This window comes from Chionomys nivalis, chromosome 11, assembly GCF_950005125.1.
Source record: "Chionomys nivalis chromosome 11, mChiNiv1.1, whole genome shotgun sequence".
NCBI lineage: Eukaryota > Metazoa > Chordata > Mammalia > Rodentia > Cricetidae > Chionomys > Chionomys nivalis.
The window spans coordinates 20,706,200-20,722,817 of NC_080096.1; the positions used below are offsets into that span (position 1 = coordinate 20,706,200).

The following is a 16,618-nucleotide window of genomic DNA, read 5'->3' on the forward strand; positions in this document are numbered from 1 at the left end:
GTAGACCAGGCTGGCCTCGAACTCACAGAGATCCGCCTCTGCCTCCCGAGTGCTGGGATTAAAGATGTGCACTATTACCGCCCGGCCCTTGACACATTTTCCTTGGTGTGTTTTATCCTTTGCCTATTTTACTTGATTCATAGCTCACTGTAGACTAGGAAAATCAGCAGTTTGACAAATGAATTGCAAATATTTCACCAGTGTTTTTTGGCATTGTTATTTTGTCTGTGTTATGTGTGTGTGCACGCATACGTGCACATGTGTGATACATGCGTAGAGTCAGAGGACTTTAAAGAAATGCTTCTACGTTTCATAGTATGACCCAGGAATTGAACTCAGGTCCACATAGACTTGTGTGACACTTTTTTTTTTTTTAAGCCTGTTGAACCTTCTTACTGGCCCTATTGTGTTTGTCTTATAAAAAAAATTTATGTGAGTGCCCCACCCCTAATTTTATGTTATAACTCAAAGGCTTTCTCACTCTGTCTTTTTCTTCTGATGTTGTTTGGAGGTAAGGTCACACATAGACCAGGCTGGCCTAGAACTTGTGGCTGAGACTGGTCTTAAACTAATCCTCCTGTTTCCTAGATGCTGGAGGCACAGGTCTGAGCCACCACATTTGGTTTGAGGTGTGAAGAATTTTTTTAAAAAATTTAATTCACAATATGCATATGAGTTCAGAAGTCAGATGTCAAGTCCTAGAGCTGGAATTACAGGTGGTTGTGAGCCACTTGACTAATATGAGTGCTGGGAACACAATTCTGGTCTCCTTCAAGAGTAGTATATGCTTTTAAAGTGCCGAGCCAGCTTTCTATCCCTTTCTACTAGTTATAAGGTTTGCTTTGTACAGTAGCAATTTATCACTCGGGAAGTGGCTCAGCAGTAGAGCACCTACCCACCATGGTCAAAGCCCACCCTCTTGCTAGACCCTTCCAGACAAGAAGAGTGATGACCAGGTGGTGGTGGAGGCAGAAGCAGGTGCATCAGGTGGATCTCTCTGAGTTTGAGGCCAGCCTGGTTTACAGAATGTGTTCCAGGATACACAGAGAAACTTTGTCTTTAGAAGTCAAAAAAAAGAAAAATAGAAAAAAAAAAGGGGGGGGAGACACAAGGTTGTGCAAGCACCCTTCTCCCTTTTCTGTTTTCCCCTGAGGACACAGGCACTCACAACATTGTGGTAGACACCATGGAATTGTGGGATGGATGCTCCCAGAAGAGGACATGGAGGCAGAGCCAGGCCCCATTAAGGCTGCAGGTGTGCTCCAGCTTTGTCTTAGGAGGTCATGGCTATTTGGGAACCTAGGGCTCCATTTACAAAGGGTGTTTAATGGGCCAGAAGGGTGACAATGTGTCCTGCCTTTGTAGAGAGGAGGAGCAAAGGAAATCATTCTTTTTGTCTCTTTTCCTTACTGGCCTCTGAAGTGTTGGCACCCATTAACTGGTCTTCAAAATTTGACTGTGGGGTGGGGGGGAGGGGGTTTGAAATTCGGAAGCCGGGGAATTTCTCCTTTTATCCTCTCCTGTACTTCTGTCCTAGCACTGCCCGAGGATCTTTCCAAAGCCTGTGCCTCTTCTCAACTGTCTTTTTTCTCCTAGAGTCTCTTGACTGAGAATCCTGACCTGCTACACCGCCTGCCACCCTTTGCTACATCTTGGCTTAGTTCTGGGGAAATCACTTAAGATGATTAATCAGTTAAATGACAATACTAAGCGGAGATTCTGAGGTAGGCAGCTGGGGGTCTGGAGGTGTGGGTGGGTCCTAGGTTCCTCTGACTTTGTGTCATTCTTACCGGGGTCAGACACGGCTGTGTACGCTCCAGGAATCCTGTTTGAAATTGGGTGGGAAGGTAGAAGGAGAAAGACAGTGCATAGCAGCTTCATTTGAACAAGGTTCTAAGACACTAGCAACCTATACCTGTCATATCACAGTGCTCAGACTTGTTAGTTGCAAGGGAGACGGAAGCACATTGATTATGGCCTACTAGGTCCACCCCTAGAGGCTGCAGGTTTTAACATAGCTAGTGTTTGGGGAAATCAAGGGTCAGCCATCAGTGCCCCAGCTCTAACTGCTTACCTGAGCTGAGTCCTGCAGCTTGTCTTCCCTTCCTGAGTAGACAACGGAAGACCCAAACCTCATACCTCTAAAGGCACAGTGAAGCCCTTCACTGTTCTTCCTGGGCTGATTCCTATGCTTGTGCAGGAACCCTCTGCACCTGCCATCTTGGATTGGAACAAGGCCTCCCTTACAAGGCTTTAACCTCCAACTTTGTGACTCCCCTACCTTTTATTCCTGCTGTCTCTGGGCTGCCTTCCTGTACCCTTAGGTTTTCTCACTTGTCCACAGGGACCTTTGGTGCAAAACACCTATCCCAGCAACCCAGAGGACATAAAAGGGCACAGGAACAGGGTGAAGCTGATTCTGAGCCCAGGTGTAGAAGGCAGCCGATTTTATTCAGGAGGCATCTGCTGACCTGCCCCAGTCTCGGGCTGAAGCAGTCCTTTCCTCTAGAGAGCACAGATGCTCCCAGAGGCAAGCTGAGCAAGCTGGAAGCCTGTGTGCACACCAGCATGCAGATATAGCCTCCCAGGCTGTGCACACCGGCACGCAGTCATAGCCTCCCAGCCTGTGTGCACATTATCACTGCCTTGAAATCTCGTGCTCTCAGGCAGGTTCTAACCTAAAGGATCTCTGTGATCTGATACACACACACACACACACACACACACACACGTTCCCACCTCTGCTCAAGTTGCAGCCCTTTAGGCAGTAGCTTCATGCTTCTGGTTGTGATTTCCCAAGGCCCGGGACTTCTCTCCAGAAAACTAGCTGCTGGCTTTGCTTGGTCCACATTTCCTACTTGGTCTTCAGAATTCTGCAGACAATACTGCCTTCATGAAGCCTCCCTCCCTTGACTGAGCTGAACCTCTGTCCTCTCACATCTTTGCCCTTTTTACTGTAATGGCCTCACACTAGGCCACACTAAACATTCAATAAATGCTCCCCAAATGAGACTCTGAGATGAAGGTACAATGAATGGATCAGCTGACAAAGGAGACAACTCCAAGTTGTTGTGCTTTGCTTTGGGCAAAATGATCATGAAGCAAAAACGAGAAAGCCAGACTCCTTTAGCTTGTATAAAACAACTTATTTTTCATAGTCAGCTTGTCACCTTGCACCTCGAGCAAGCCTTGCCCAAAGCCCAGGTGTCTGCAGCCCTGCATGCCTTCTGCATAGCACCAGTCATAGTGGCTCCGCCTGGGGGTTTAATGCTGGCGTTTCTCAATAGCACCACTAGGGACCTTTTGGGCAGGATCATTCTCTGGGAGGTGGTCCTGGGCGCTGTATCTGTTCTTCTGACAGTTACTGGAATGGAACCCAAGGCCTGCTGCATGCTAGATAAGCACTCTGTCACTGAGCTATACTCCTGGTCCCCTTTGTAAGGAAAAAGTTTGAGATAGTTTTGGTGTATAGCCCAAGCTGGCTTCCAACATGTGGCAGTCCAGCTGACTTAAGCCTGCCGATTCTTGGGATTCTAGGTGTGTACTACTTTGCCCTGCTGTAAAATATTTAGCAGTACCGATCTCTGCACAGTTGCAGCAATAACAACTCCCTCCCCAAGCTGCAATAACCAAGTGTTCCTCTGGGTTTAAAAATGGCCCCTGGCTGAGAGCCACAGGTATAATGTTTATTCCCTCAGTTACAAAGGAAGTTCCCTCAAGGTGGCTCAGACACCTGAGATCCTGTGTTCTCGGTCTCTTAAGCTTTAATGACCTCAGCCTGGCACTCACCTTGGCAGCAGATTCCCTTGCCCTGGACAGACACACACTCTGGGAGAAGTTAAGCACCTTTCCCCTTCTGCCAGACCCTAGGGCACACACTGCTTAGGGTGTGACGTCTGACTTGGCAGCAATCCCCCAGCCTCTGCGTTCAGAGTGGTCAGGCAGGGCAGGGGCTTCCTGGTGCTATGAGGCAGCAGGTGCACAGTAGTCCTCCACAGGGATGACCTCTAGTCTTCATCCTGTCCTCGGGAAGGCCAGCTTCTCATCCTCCTAGAGGGAAGAGGCAGTGAGCAGAAGGCAGCCTGGGGAAGACTGGGGTCCTCACAGAAGGGTCAGCAGCCAGACAGACTTACTGGTGTCCACTCTTGCTTTCCTCCTGGTCCTCTGGGACAATCACATGGTGAGAATCTGCTTTGAAGACACAAAGGGCTTCATAGAGGCTTCCAAGGCCTGCTGGTAGTCCTGCAGTGGAACCTCGGAACAGGCGGGGGCTGTGAGCTGGCCTTGGCGAATGAGGTCACAGAGGGTGAGAATCAGCTCCCTGAACTCATCTGCAGGAGGTGGGAGGAAAGTTAGACAAGAAGCGAGGGTCTGACATTGTGAGGCCAACATGAGACAGGGAGACATGAAGAGAGATCCTAGGACTGAAGGGTGGGCACTGCCTACCTTTCTAAGGGGGCTCAGATCCACAGAACAGGAGTGGTGAAACTGGCCCTGACTGGTGGGTGGGGCAGCAGTAGAGAACTAGGGAAGTCAGAGAAGGCCAGAAAGCAGTGTCCCAGGCACTGCTTGATGTCAGCAGGTCAGATGAGGGAAAGCTCTCCTTGACAGCCCTGGACTTCCACGGGACTCTTCAACTAAGGCAACCACTACCCTTTCCTGGGCCTGCCTCTTACTGAGGGCCAAATCCATGCAAGAGGCCAAGTGAAAGCTTTGGCTGAGAAGTGCTTTTCATAGAAATAAACTCACTCTTGAAGTCTAATCCAGTTCCTGATTAAAACACTACTCTGGTGGGTGTAATGTCTCACACCTTTCACACCTTTAATCCCAGCTCTTGGGAGGCAGAGGCAGGTGATCTCTTGAGTTTCAGGCTAGCCTGGTCTACATAGTGAATTCCAGGATAGCTAGAGCTACATAGTCTGACCCTGTCTTGAAAAAACACAAAACCACTATGTTGGCTTCCTAATCATCTTCAAGGTAGGAGTATGAACTTAAAAAAAAAAATTATTAAGCCTTGCCTAATCTGGTCAGAACCTGTTCTTCAACTTCTCAGTCCAGTACCAGGCTAATGCTCCAGGTGTCAGAACCTGCTTTGGGTGCTGGGTTCCATGCTCTCTTCTTAAATGTTTACACTGGGAGCTAGGTGGTGGTGGTGCACACTTTTAATCCCAGCACTCAGGAGGCAGAGGCAGGTGGATTTCTGGTTTGAGGACAGCCTGGTCTATAGAGCGAGTTTCAGGACAGCCAAGGTTACACAGAGAAACTCTTGTCTTCAAAAACAAAACAAAAGAAGCTTACATTGGGTGGGGTATATGTACTTCTAAGTGTATGTATGTAGGTAAGATCAACACACATTGAGGTGTCTCCCTGAATCGTGTTCCTTATTTACAGACAAGGTCTCCCTGTGCTGTCCTGACTGACCTGGAACTCTCTATGGAGACCTGCCCACCTCTGCCTCCCGAGTGCCGGGGTTAAAGCTGTGCGCCATTCTCAGAACACCTTTAGTTTTCTTTTTGTTGTTGTTTTTTTGTTTTTCGAGACAGGGTTTCTCTGTGGTTTTGGAGCCTGTCCTGGAACTAGCTCTTGTAGACCAGGCTGGCCTCAAACTCACAGAGATCCGCCTGCCTCTGCCTCCTGAGTGCTGGGATTAAAGGCGTGCGCACCGCCCGGCTCACACCTTTAGTTTTTGAGTCTCTGAACCTGAAGCTCTTTATTTGGTTAGGTTGGCTGGCCAATGAGCTCCAGGGATCCCCCTGTTTCCCTCCCCCTTAGCCTCTCCCCGTAGTCCTGGGGTACAGGCTTTATACATGGGTGCTGGGAATCTGAGCTCAGTCCTAAGTCTGTTTGGCAAGCACTTCAACCAACCCAGTCAGCCCCCAGCCTTCCATTCACCCCCGATGAGCTTTTTGCATGTACCACTCTACTCAGAACACCCATGCACCCACCACTTCCCTCCCTTTCCTTTGGCCAACTCCATGGCATTCCTCATTCTCAGCTAATGACTGACTGGGTGACTCCTAGTCTGGGCAGCTAGGCCCTAGCAGTAAGAGGGCTCATCTCACTCTGGCAGCCCCATTCCTAAGGGTAATTGACTTAGTGGCTATGAACCTCAGTTTTCTCCTCTGTCAAATGGCTCAAAAGAGTTTAGACCCACAATGCTTGAACTAAGGCAGTTCTGCAGCTAGGCCAGGGCGACCTGGATCTGGTGATGCTGGAAGCACCACGTAAATGGTTTTTTGTTTGTTTATTTTTGTTTTTTCCTTTTTTGAAACAGTATCTAGCTGTATAGCTAAGGATGGCCCTGGCCTCACCATCCTTCTACCTAAGCCCCTAGGGCTGGGATTATATGTGTATTCCATTGCACCCAGCCCGCTCTCTTTACTTGGCAGGCTTCCCCACCACCCCCAGTCAGCTCCTGGGAACAGGGCTGGTCCATCTCTCTGGACTCTGGCCAGTCTAGAAGTGATGCGCTGTGACTGTGGTCAACTCTATGCTTTAATCTTGTTGTGAGGCTGTGGACTCCGTCACTCTGCAGGTCTTAAGAGTAGCTGGTCACTTTATACTCGGCTCTACCCTCCGGTGGCTCTTGGTATCAGACAATCAGCCACTCACCTGAACTGTGGTTCTTCTTCCACTGGGACAACCAGAAGCCCCGAAGTCTGAGGTCCTTAAAAATGAGCAGGCTCTGTGGACACAGGAGGATTTGCTGGGGCTCTGAGTACTAGAGCTTAAAGCATTGCTTCAGGTATAGATCCCTGAGTTTAGATGGCTGGAGGGCAAGGAAAGAGACGTCCCAGCCCTGGGCTGCAAGTCCCCAGCTTACCACAGAGGCTGTTACAGGTTGCTTGGCCATTCCCCCATAGGTCACCATGGTTCCTCCAGGCCTGCAGAGTTCAGAGAGAAGAGTGGGTACAGACAGAGACAGGACCTACCATGGCCTTAAGGTCCTCCAAGAGGAACCTGCTAAGACATTTACAGGAAACAACTCTGGCTCTTGAAATCTCTGGGGAGGTTAAAAAAAATACAGCTTCCCAGTTTAAGCCTCTGATTTAAGGAATTAGGAGGCAGGGACTTAAAAAAAAAAACATTTATTTATTTATTTATTATGTATACAATATTCTGTCTGTGTATATGTCTGCAGGCCAGAAGAGGGCACCAGACCTCATTACAGATGGTTGTGAGCCACCATGTGGTTGCTGGGAATTGAACTCAGGACCTCTGGAAGAGCAGGCAATGCTCTTAACCACTGAGCCATCTCTCCAGCCCGAGGCAGGGACTTTTATTAAAAATAATACACATGCTGGGTATGGCGGCACATGCCTTTAATCCCAGCCCTTGAGAGGCAGAGGCAGACTGACCTGTGAATTTGAGGCAAGCCTGGTCCACAAAGTTCCAGGCATGCCAACGGTCCAGTGAGACTGTTTTAAACAAAGCAAGCAAGCAGACATAATGAGGCACAGGGGTCAAGCCAATAGTCTCAGCAGTTGGGAGGCAGAGGCAGCAGGATTAAGTTCAAGGCCAGTTTCAGCTACAGAGAGATACCCTGCCTCAAACCCAAATACAGGGACAACACTCTCATGCTCCAGATAATCAAGACGATGATCCAGGGTTGGCCCACCCATGGAGGCTGAGGCTGCGTGCTGTCCTGAATCTCCTGGACAGCAGAGCTCACGGCCAGGCTTAGTCTGGGCTCCACTTGCAGCTACAAAAGTGCGACCTGAGTGTTGTAATGAAGACGGGTCAGGCCTTGTCTCTTCATCTGTAGGTGCTCACTCTAAAAGATTTCTGCCATGGCATGGAGAGCCAGCTAAGGAAGGAGTGACGTGGACAGGGAAGGTGACAATGCTGAGTGTCCTCTCTGGAAGGGGCTTTGTTGGACCCTGCAGGCTGACAGCCATCTCAACAGTTAAACAGGCACGACACAAATGCAGTGTTTTGTTTTTGAGGCAGGGTCTGGTCATGCAGCCCAGGCTGGTATCTAATTTGTAATCCTCCTGCCTCAGCTGAGATTCCAGGCAAGTGCCAATATGCTCTAATGTAATTTCTTACAATGAATAGGTGAGGCTATCATATGCTAGACTTAACCTTTGCTGCCTTCCCTGCTCCTTGAGTCTTTTAGGAGTTGGTTGATCAAAAATGACCTGAGGCACATTTTAGAGCAACTGAGGAAAACTGCAAAGGCCCTAAGGGAAGTAACTGCCGTATGGACCTCCCTACCTGTCAATCATAGTTCTGGAGCGGTACTTACCTCTTCACAGTTTAAGCGCATGCTCTAAGCCGTATCCTCGGGCTCCTTATTTGTCTTCTCTCTGTGCTGCCGTGTCTCCGTGTACGTGCCTGTGTGTGACTATGTCTGCCGTGTCTCCGTGTACGTGCCTGTGTGTGACTATGTCTGCCGTGTCTCCGTGTACGTGCCTGTGTGTGACTATGTCTGCCGTGTCTCCGTGTACGTGCCTGTGTGTGACTATGTCTGCCGTGTCTCCGTGTACGTGCCTGTGTGTGACTATGTCTGCCGTGTCTCCGTGTACGTGCCTGTGTGTGACTATGTCTGTATCTTATGGTTGCCTCAAACTTGGCACATAGCTCAGTCTGGCCTGGAACTCACAGAAATTCTTTTCCTTAGTTTCTGAAGTGCTAAGGGGTGCCCCACAAGCCTGGCTTAGCTTGTCCTTAAAGTTCCCCTCAAATGGCTCTCACTCAGGAAGGAAGCTTCTAGAACAGCGGTTCTCAACTGTGGGTCACGACCCCTTTGGGGTTGAATAACTCTTTCATAGGGGTCATCTAAGACCATTGGGAAACACAGCTATTTACATTATGATTCAAAATTAGCAAAATTAGTTATGAAGTAGCAATGAGATAATTTTATGGTTGGGAGTCACCACAACATGAGGAACTGTATTAAAAGGTAGGTCCCAGCATTAGGAGGGTTGAGAAACATTGTTCTTGGGGAAGCCCTCCCCTGTACCAAGCACAGCTCTCAGCATGTTATCTGTACTGTCTCCATGAATTAGCACAGTGACATCACGGGAAACTAGTGTCTTCTGTAGGGGAGCGCTGAAGCCCGTCACTGCTGCATCACCTCAGCATCTCACACCAGCCGCAGAGGCAAGGCCTATCTCCTACTCCCATTTCAGAGATGAGGAGACTGAGGCTTGGTCTTTTTCATATTTGCCCTAACTTTTCACAGGTTCACAATTATGTCAGTGTCCACACTTGTGACCCCCGCTTCCTTTGACAGCCGTACGGAGGATGCAGTCAGCCTCAGACTGTTCATGGACTGAACAGGAGCGTCTGTAGTTATGAAAAACTCGGGCTCAACTTTTGCTGTCTTGCCAACTATACCTTGAATGAGGTGATTGTTCTCTCTGGGCTTCATTTTTTAAAGTCTAGAATGGAGATGGGGCGGGGGACACAGCTCAGAGATGGAACACATGCTTAGTGTGCCTGAGGCCCTGGTTCAACCCCAGCACCCAAAGGAAAAGCAAAACAAATTTGGAATAGCAGTAGCTGCCTAGGGCTGCAGGACGGCGCGAAGGTCACTGCAGAGGCTGACTTTCAACACAGCCACACAGCTCACCTGTCCCAGGTTATGCTCTGCCACCTCCACAGCTGGTAGGTCTCCAGTTAACAGTGAATGGAGCTCCTTCCTCCCCAGTGGTGGGAACTGGTAGAGTGCCCACCTCTTCCCCTCAGTACTTTATCTGCTTTCAAATGTTTGTAAGAGCTGTAATGTTTCCTTCACATTAATCCTAGTTTTAACAGACATTAGGACAATATCAAAGCACTTAGTTCAGACTGAGTGACTGCTTTTTTTTTTTTTTTTTTTTTTTTTTTTGAGACAGGGTTTCTTTCCAACAGTCCTGGCTGTCCTAGAACTTCCTCTGTACACCAGGCTGGTCTCAAACTCCAGAGATCCATCTGCCTCTGGGATTAAAGGTGTGCACCACCACAGGCTAGGGAGTGACTTTTTAAGAGGCTCCTCGGTGACGACTCCTGGGTCCTTGGGGGAAAAGAAGCTGACCAGGCTTCTTACGCACAGAGGATGAGGCTGGGGAGTGCAGGCCAGGAAAATGTCCTGGTGTGCTGCTACTCAACTTCCTGAGTTACACCTGTCACCAGACAGCCCTCCCAATAGAAATCTGCGGTTGAGGAACTTACGCAAGGTGTCTTAGCAGCTCTGTGGAACTCTTCCCACCAACACAATTGAGAGCCAGTCGGGGCAGGGGCACGTCCTAGAAAGTAAGGAGCCTACCGTGAGGGTGCAAGCTGCTGCAGTGGGGTTCGAAGCTGCTACAATCAGCAAGTGCTGTACCAGGGAGAAAGAGTGAAGGAAATGGGGTGTGGGTGACTTTTGGACGTGTTATCTGCCTAGGAAGGGCTTAAGCAGCTTCATCCTGTTGCCCACCCTGGGACTCTGGGAAGCACAGATAAAGAGTGTCTCTGGTCAGTGTCAAGGAACAGAGACGTCTATCTGTGATGTGTTGACCTCCACTTCAACAATGTTCTCCAGGGCAAGCGTTCAACAAGCAGGTATTTGGTCCTTACATATGGTTTAGTGCAGAAAAACTCCAACCGGGCCGCTCACTTCCTGAGTCTGCTGTCCCACCTGCCATGTGAGTTGATAGAGCATCCCACAGATGTTTAAAACCTCAGCTTTCCTAAAGTCTGTCTGCTTCTGCCTCCTTCACAGTGTCTGGGCACTTACAGCATGTTGTCCCATACTGAGGTTGGGATGGGCTTTGCTCTTTCCAGAAGAGAAGGTGGTTGTCAGGGTAGAACAAGGAGCCAGCCCCAGACTTCCCAATTACAGGGGATGGCACAGGACAGAGGGCATTGTTCGCTAGCTGATGGCCTTGTTTTTAATTATTTTATTTTATTTTATTTTGAGACAGGGTTTCTCTGTGTAGCTCTGGCTGTACTGGAACTTGCTCTGCAGACCAGATTATCTTCGAAATCATAGAGATCCTCCTGCCTCTGCCCCCCGAGTGCTGGGATTAAAGGTGTGCACTACTACCACCTGGCCTATTTTTAGAGATTTGTTTTCTTTTATGTGTGTGGATGTGAGTATTTTGCCTGCAGGTCTGACTGTGTACCATGTGTGTGCCTGGTACCCATGGAGATCAGAAGAGGGCAAGGGCATCTGATCCCTTGGAACTGGAGTTACGGATGGTTGTGAGCCACCATGTGGGTGTTAGGACTCAAACCCAGATCACTTGCAAGAGCAACAGTGCTCTTAACTGCTTAATCACAGCCCTGGCCCCTGGCTGGGTACCTTGAAGATGGTTTTTGTCTCGGGGATCCTTAGCTCCTCCTCTGTGAGGACATAGTCAGCTCCCAGATTCTTCAGTCTGTCAGTTAGCTTCTGGATGTCAGGTCTGGAAACCAAACACAATAAGGGGCCTTAGTCACACTGGCCAACTACCCTCTCTCAAGCTCCTAGGACCCCTCTGCCACAGCTTCGAGAACATGTGTTTCTGTTTTGAGACCTGGGATTGAGGTTAAGCCAGACCTCAAGTAGGGACCGGTCACATAACTTAGTCATGCCCCACCAGCTCTTGCCTCATTTCCCCACTGCCATTCCTCCCTGCAGAGCCAGGCTGGGAGACAATCAGAAAACCCTGTCAGTGTGCAGGCTGGAACTACTGGCCCCGGGCAAGAGCCACTCTCCTTCCTAGTTCTGTCCAGACACTACCTTCTTTCCTCTTGTTCTCCAAGGCACTCAGGGCATCATGCAAACACTCTTGTGCAGTGGCCCTGGACTTTGGACCGGGCACACAGAATCACTTTATCATCACTGCAGAGTCAGGGCTGAAGTAAGCACTAATAGTAAGAACGGACTCCATGAGTGACTAGGCCACACTGGAGCACAGTGAAGCTTAAAGGGACTAGAGGGGACAACGGAAAGAAGGAAGGACTGCTACTGACTTGCTGTGTCCTCCTGAGGAAGCAGCTTCCTCTCTTGGAAACTTCAGCTTCCTCATCTGTAAAAGAGATCACAAGCCTGCCCCACCTCCTTCCCAGCTGTGTTTAGTGCAAAATGCCAAGTGGATGGGGACCATGGGTTAGGGAGGTCACACAATGGTACACCTCAAGACCCTCCCAGCCGGGCAGTGGTGACGCATGCCTTTAATCCACTCGGGAGGCAGAGGGAGGCGGATCTCTGTGAGTTCGAGGCCAGCCTGGTCTACAAGAGCTAGTTCCAGGACAGGTACCAAAAACTACAGAGAAACCCTGTCTCGAAAATCCCCCCCCCCCAAAAAAAAAGACCCTCCCAAATGGGAGCTGTGGTTTTAAAAGTCTGGGTTACATTAAGCCAAGCTCAACTGTTCAGTAAGGACCACCTCTAACTCCTTCTGACATCTCTGTTTCAGACTTCCACATAGACTTCTCTGCTCTGGTGAATGCATGAGCGTCAGTGGTCAATCACTCATGCTCACACAAGTGCGCCATCTGGTGGAGATGTGGGTACCCACAGAGTACCAATTTCCAATATGGGATTAGACCCCCCCCCCATACCTGTCTCGGACCACATTGATGGTCTTTAGGCGGAGGGCTGAGGCGATCTGGATGACTGCTTGCCCTACTCCACTGTTTGATGCGTTCTGGATGATCGAGTCCCCTGTGGAAGAGATCCAAGTCAAGTCCTGCAAACCTTGGCAGGTTGGGGGCTCCCAGCCTGGGATCCTGGGGCAGATCTAGGACCCAGCAGTACAGCCTTCTCAGACCTTGAACTGTTACTCTCTGTTATCCCCTTACTTCCCACACTCTACCACACCCCAATGCTTCACGGGGCCTTGATCATCTTCCCATTTTTTTTAAAAAATTTCTTTTGGTTGTTGTTGTTTAATTCTCTGTCTGGGCACCTCTGGCTTTTCTGTATCTTGTCCTGTAGACCAGGCTGGCCTTGACCTCAGAGATCCACCTGCCTCTGCCTCTCAAATGCTGGAATTAAAGGCACGTGCCACCACCACCTCTAATTTTTATGTCCTCTGTTCTCTGCTTGGGCCATTTATTGTTTTTAAAGTTGCATTTCTTTGTATGTATATATGTGTGCACACGTGTAGGTCAGAGCTTGCAGGTGCATAGGTTTTCTACCATGCAGGTTCAGGGGTCAAACTCACGTTGTCAGTTTCAGTGGCAAGCACTTTTGCTTGCTAAATCATCTCCCTGGCCCATGTGCAGGTGATGTCTCTGATTCACATTTTTTTTTTCAGTTAAGCTCAACTGTGGTTTCCTTCATGAGGACTCTGATATCTCACCAATGTTCAGGCTGTAACTGTGTCCTGTACGCAGCTGTACCTAGGTCCACATCTATCAGTCACCTGCAGTCCTAGAGGAGGGCTATACCTTATTCCCCTCTGTAAAGGTGCACTTGAAATGGATGAGAGCCGTACTGGAGAAATGAGAAGCTCCAGGGCCCTACAGAATATTTGCTTTTGCTTTGTGGTGCTAGGGGTGGAACCTATGGCCCTGAGCATGCCAGGCAAGCACTTTACCCCTGAGCTACCCTCACCCTACAGAATGACTGTGCTCAAAGCCCAGGCTTAGCTTTGCATTTCACCAGCGTGAGAGGCTGTAGTGGCATGGCATTTCATTTGTATTTTATTTTTTATTTTATTTTTTAAAAAATATTTATTTATTTATTTATTATGTATACAATATTCCTTCTGTGTGTATGCCTGAAGGCCAGAAGAGGGCACCAGACCTCATTACAGATGGTTGTGAGCCACCATGTGGTTGCTGGGAATTGAACTCAGGACCTTTGGAAGAGCAGGCAATGCTCTTAACCACTGAGCCATCTCTCCAGCCCCTCATTTGTATTTTAATAAATAAAGCTTGCCTGGGTATCAGGAAAGTAAAACAGCCATGCTGGCCAGCCTTACAGACCAGGCAACAATAACACACACCTTCACTACCTTGCCATAGAAACCAGGCAGTAGTGGTGCATGCCTTTAAACTAGAGAGGATTATAAGATGGGAGGAGACAGCTCGCACACACAGTCCCATTCTGAGATTCCTGGAGGCAGGATCGCCATTTCAGACTGAGGTAGAGGTAAGAGCCAGTGGCTGGCTGCTTTGCTTTTCTGACCTTCAGGTTGAACCCCAATTTCTCTGAGTTTTTTTAAATTGTGCTTCAAGAGGCAGTGTGCTGCACTAGGGAAGTATGGGCTCTGGAATACAAGGAAGCTGGGTGTGCATCCTGCTTCACTACTGACTGTAACAAAATGAGACAGGCCACATCACGTCCTCTTCAAACTTCAGCTTGTCTTCCTTAGACAACAGTAGGCCTGAGAGTGCCTATCAGAGCATCTATGACTGAAGCCAAATGAGCAGAAAGATGCTCTGCTGACTGGGAAACACTATCTGTTATCTGTTTTTTTTTTTTTTTTTTTTTTTGGTTTTCGAGACAGGGTTTTTCTGTGGTTTTGGAGCCTGTCCTGGAACTCCCTTTGTAGACCAGGCTGGTCTAGAACTCACAGAGATCCACCTGCCTCTGCCTCCCAAGTGCTGGGATTAAAGGCGTGCGCCACCACCACCTGGCTGCTATCTGGTTTTGAAAGTCAGCAAGAGTCAGTGTAGAATGGGCTATAGCTGGCGGCAGACTCCTGGGTCAACCATGCCCATTTGCCTTGGCCAAGGCTTCAGCCTGTCTCTTGATAGTGCATTCTCAACCGTGTAGGCTGCCAGCAGCACTGGTCTGTTTCAGTTAGAGGCTTGGAGGACAGGAGTGCAGAACAACAGAGACACTGGAGCAAGCACCAGCCTGCCAAACGCTGCTTTCCACTGTGTTCATTTATGCAAATGTTCTAGTGAGCAGTGTGACATTTGTGCTTACTTTGGTCAGGTCATGAATTTGTTTGGCCTCATCAGCCCTGAGGCAGCAGAGTGGAAATGTGGCCTGCAGGCACTTAAAGTGGGTAGCATCAGAATGCCTGGCTCTGTCAAGCACAGGGCTGCCCTAATCAGGAGTGACCTCAGACTAGGACATGAGATGAGGCACCCAGTGTCTGCTTTATTAAGATGCTCAAGTCTCTCACCACACCTGGCTCTCTCCACCACAGGCACCCAAGACTCCCCTTGTCATGGCTGAAGGCCTTGGTTGGTGGCTATCTAGTTTTTTCATAGTCCAATAGCTCTTGGCCTCGGTTCTTTACTGGCTTGAGAGAAGAACAGTAGGTGATTTCTACAGCCCTGCTTGGCTCACAGATATGCAGTATACAGAGTATACTTTCACACATGGGGAAGGTAGGGCTGGCTGGGGCATAGAGGAGTAGCCAGAAGGTCTGCTTGGCATGTTCCAGGCCCCAGATTCTATTCTAGAACTGGAAACAAAATCCCCCAAAGCAACAAAACCAAACGGGCCTGTCTTCTGTCTTTTGGGGGTTAATTCTGCGGTGTATCTTATGAGGACCCTTAGGAGATTATGGGAATGACAGCAGTAACTGGTCTTAATGGGCTCTGCCTCTGTCCTGTCTTGCTGTCCCACTTCCCCCACTCCTGCTTCTAGGGACGACTTCCCAAACAGCTTGCCCCAAGGTCTGCTTGGTTTTTGCTTTCAGAGGAACTCAAGTGACACTTCTGGCTGCTTACTTGTTCCCTCACTGGTGAAAGGAAGCCTAAACATCACACTGTGGTGACCCGTGAGTTTCTGGCATCCCTTCACTCTCAATCTTATGGGTGAGCAGTGATGTGATGGAGGTGATGCCTGGGTCCAGACCCTGCTTGTTTGCCTGGGGCTTGAGTTTTTAATGCCCCAACAGGACCTTCTGCATTGCTCTGAGGATGAAATGCTCTCTGCAGGAAGATGCCGCAAAGGCGCTCATGCGAGGGCAGGGCTGTGAAGTGCTGAGCAGAATTATTAACACCAAGTTCAGCATTTTATTGAAAACAGTGACACTGTCTGTCTCCCCTGGCTTTGTGTCCCCAAAGCTTAGCACAGCTCAACACATTTTTGCTGGGTGACAGCATTCCAGCCCCAGCTCCGGGGAGTGTGACCAGCACTTCTCAGTGTGTCCTCGAGTGTTCTCTAGGAACCCATTGAACATGTTAAACTTAAAGCATAAGATTTACTCAGGTTAGAACTTGGCATTGCCCCTAGGAACCCTCCCTCTGCCACGTGTGCCAGCGAGTTCCTAAGTCTTTTGGGCCAGGATTTGGGTTGCACTCCAGTGGGAAAACCCGGGCACTTGTTTCTTCAACTCGTAGGTGCCTACCTGGCTGCAGCTGTTCAAAGTCCACCAACATCCTGTAGGCTGTGCAAGGGTTGACACCTAGGGTAGCAGCGCTCTGGAGAGGGATATCCTTAGGGATTCCGATCAGCACTTCCTCACTGAACACGGCCTCAGTCCGCCAGGTTCCTGAGTCAGGATAAGGCAAGGTAGTAAGGAAGGAACCCTGCACACACAACCACAGGCTACCCTCTATGGTACAAGGGCATCGAGGGGAGAAGATTTTGAGCAACACTTGGAGGAAAGTGAAAAGCTGGCAGTGTCTGAGTCCTCATGAAAGTTACATGCACAGCGATGTAAAATAATAAAGCAAGTTTAAGTTAGGCTTAGTAAGTCATAGCCCAAAGAGTCCTGATAGAGCATAGTGGGAAACACGCGAGACAAGACTC

General features: G+C 49.2%; 1 protein-coding gene across 3 annotated transcripts in view; it reads right to left on the minus strand.

Moving 5' to 3' along the window:
* Positions 1-2,270: 2,270 nt before the first annotated feature.
* Positions 2,271-16,618, minus strand: part of Mecr (mitochondrial trans-2-enoyl-CoA reductase) — a 29,244-nt gene continuing 14,896 nt past the window's right edge. For 2 of the 3 annotated variants that reach the window (XM_057785559.1, XM_057785560.1), the window contains exons 4-11: positions 16,215-16,358; positions 12,517-12,619; positions 11,273-11,375; positions 10,159-10,232; positions 6,824-6,884; positions 6,613-6,685; positions 4,134-4,331; positions 2,271-4,050 (exon numbers count right to left, since the gene is read on the minus strand). In XM_057785559.1, the coding sequence (XP_057641542.1) occupies positions 4,174-4,331; positions 6,613-6,685; positions 6,824-6,884; positions 10,159-10,232; positions 11,273-11,375; positions 12,517-12,619; positions 16,215-16,358 (716 nt within the window). In that variant the 3' untranslated portion in view covers positions 2,271-4,050; positions 4,134-4,173. The remainder of the gene's footprint in view (positions 4,051-4,133; positions 4,332-6,612; positions 6,686-6,823; positions 6,885-10,158; positions 10,233-11,272; positions 11,376-12,516; positions 12,620-16,214; positions 16,359-16,618) is intronic. The other variant, XM_057785558.1, reaches the window with a different exon arrangement.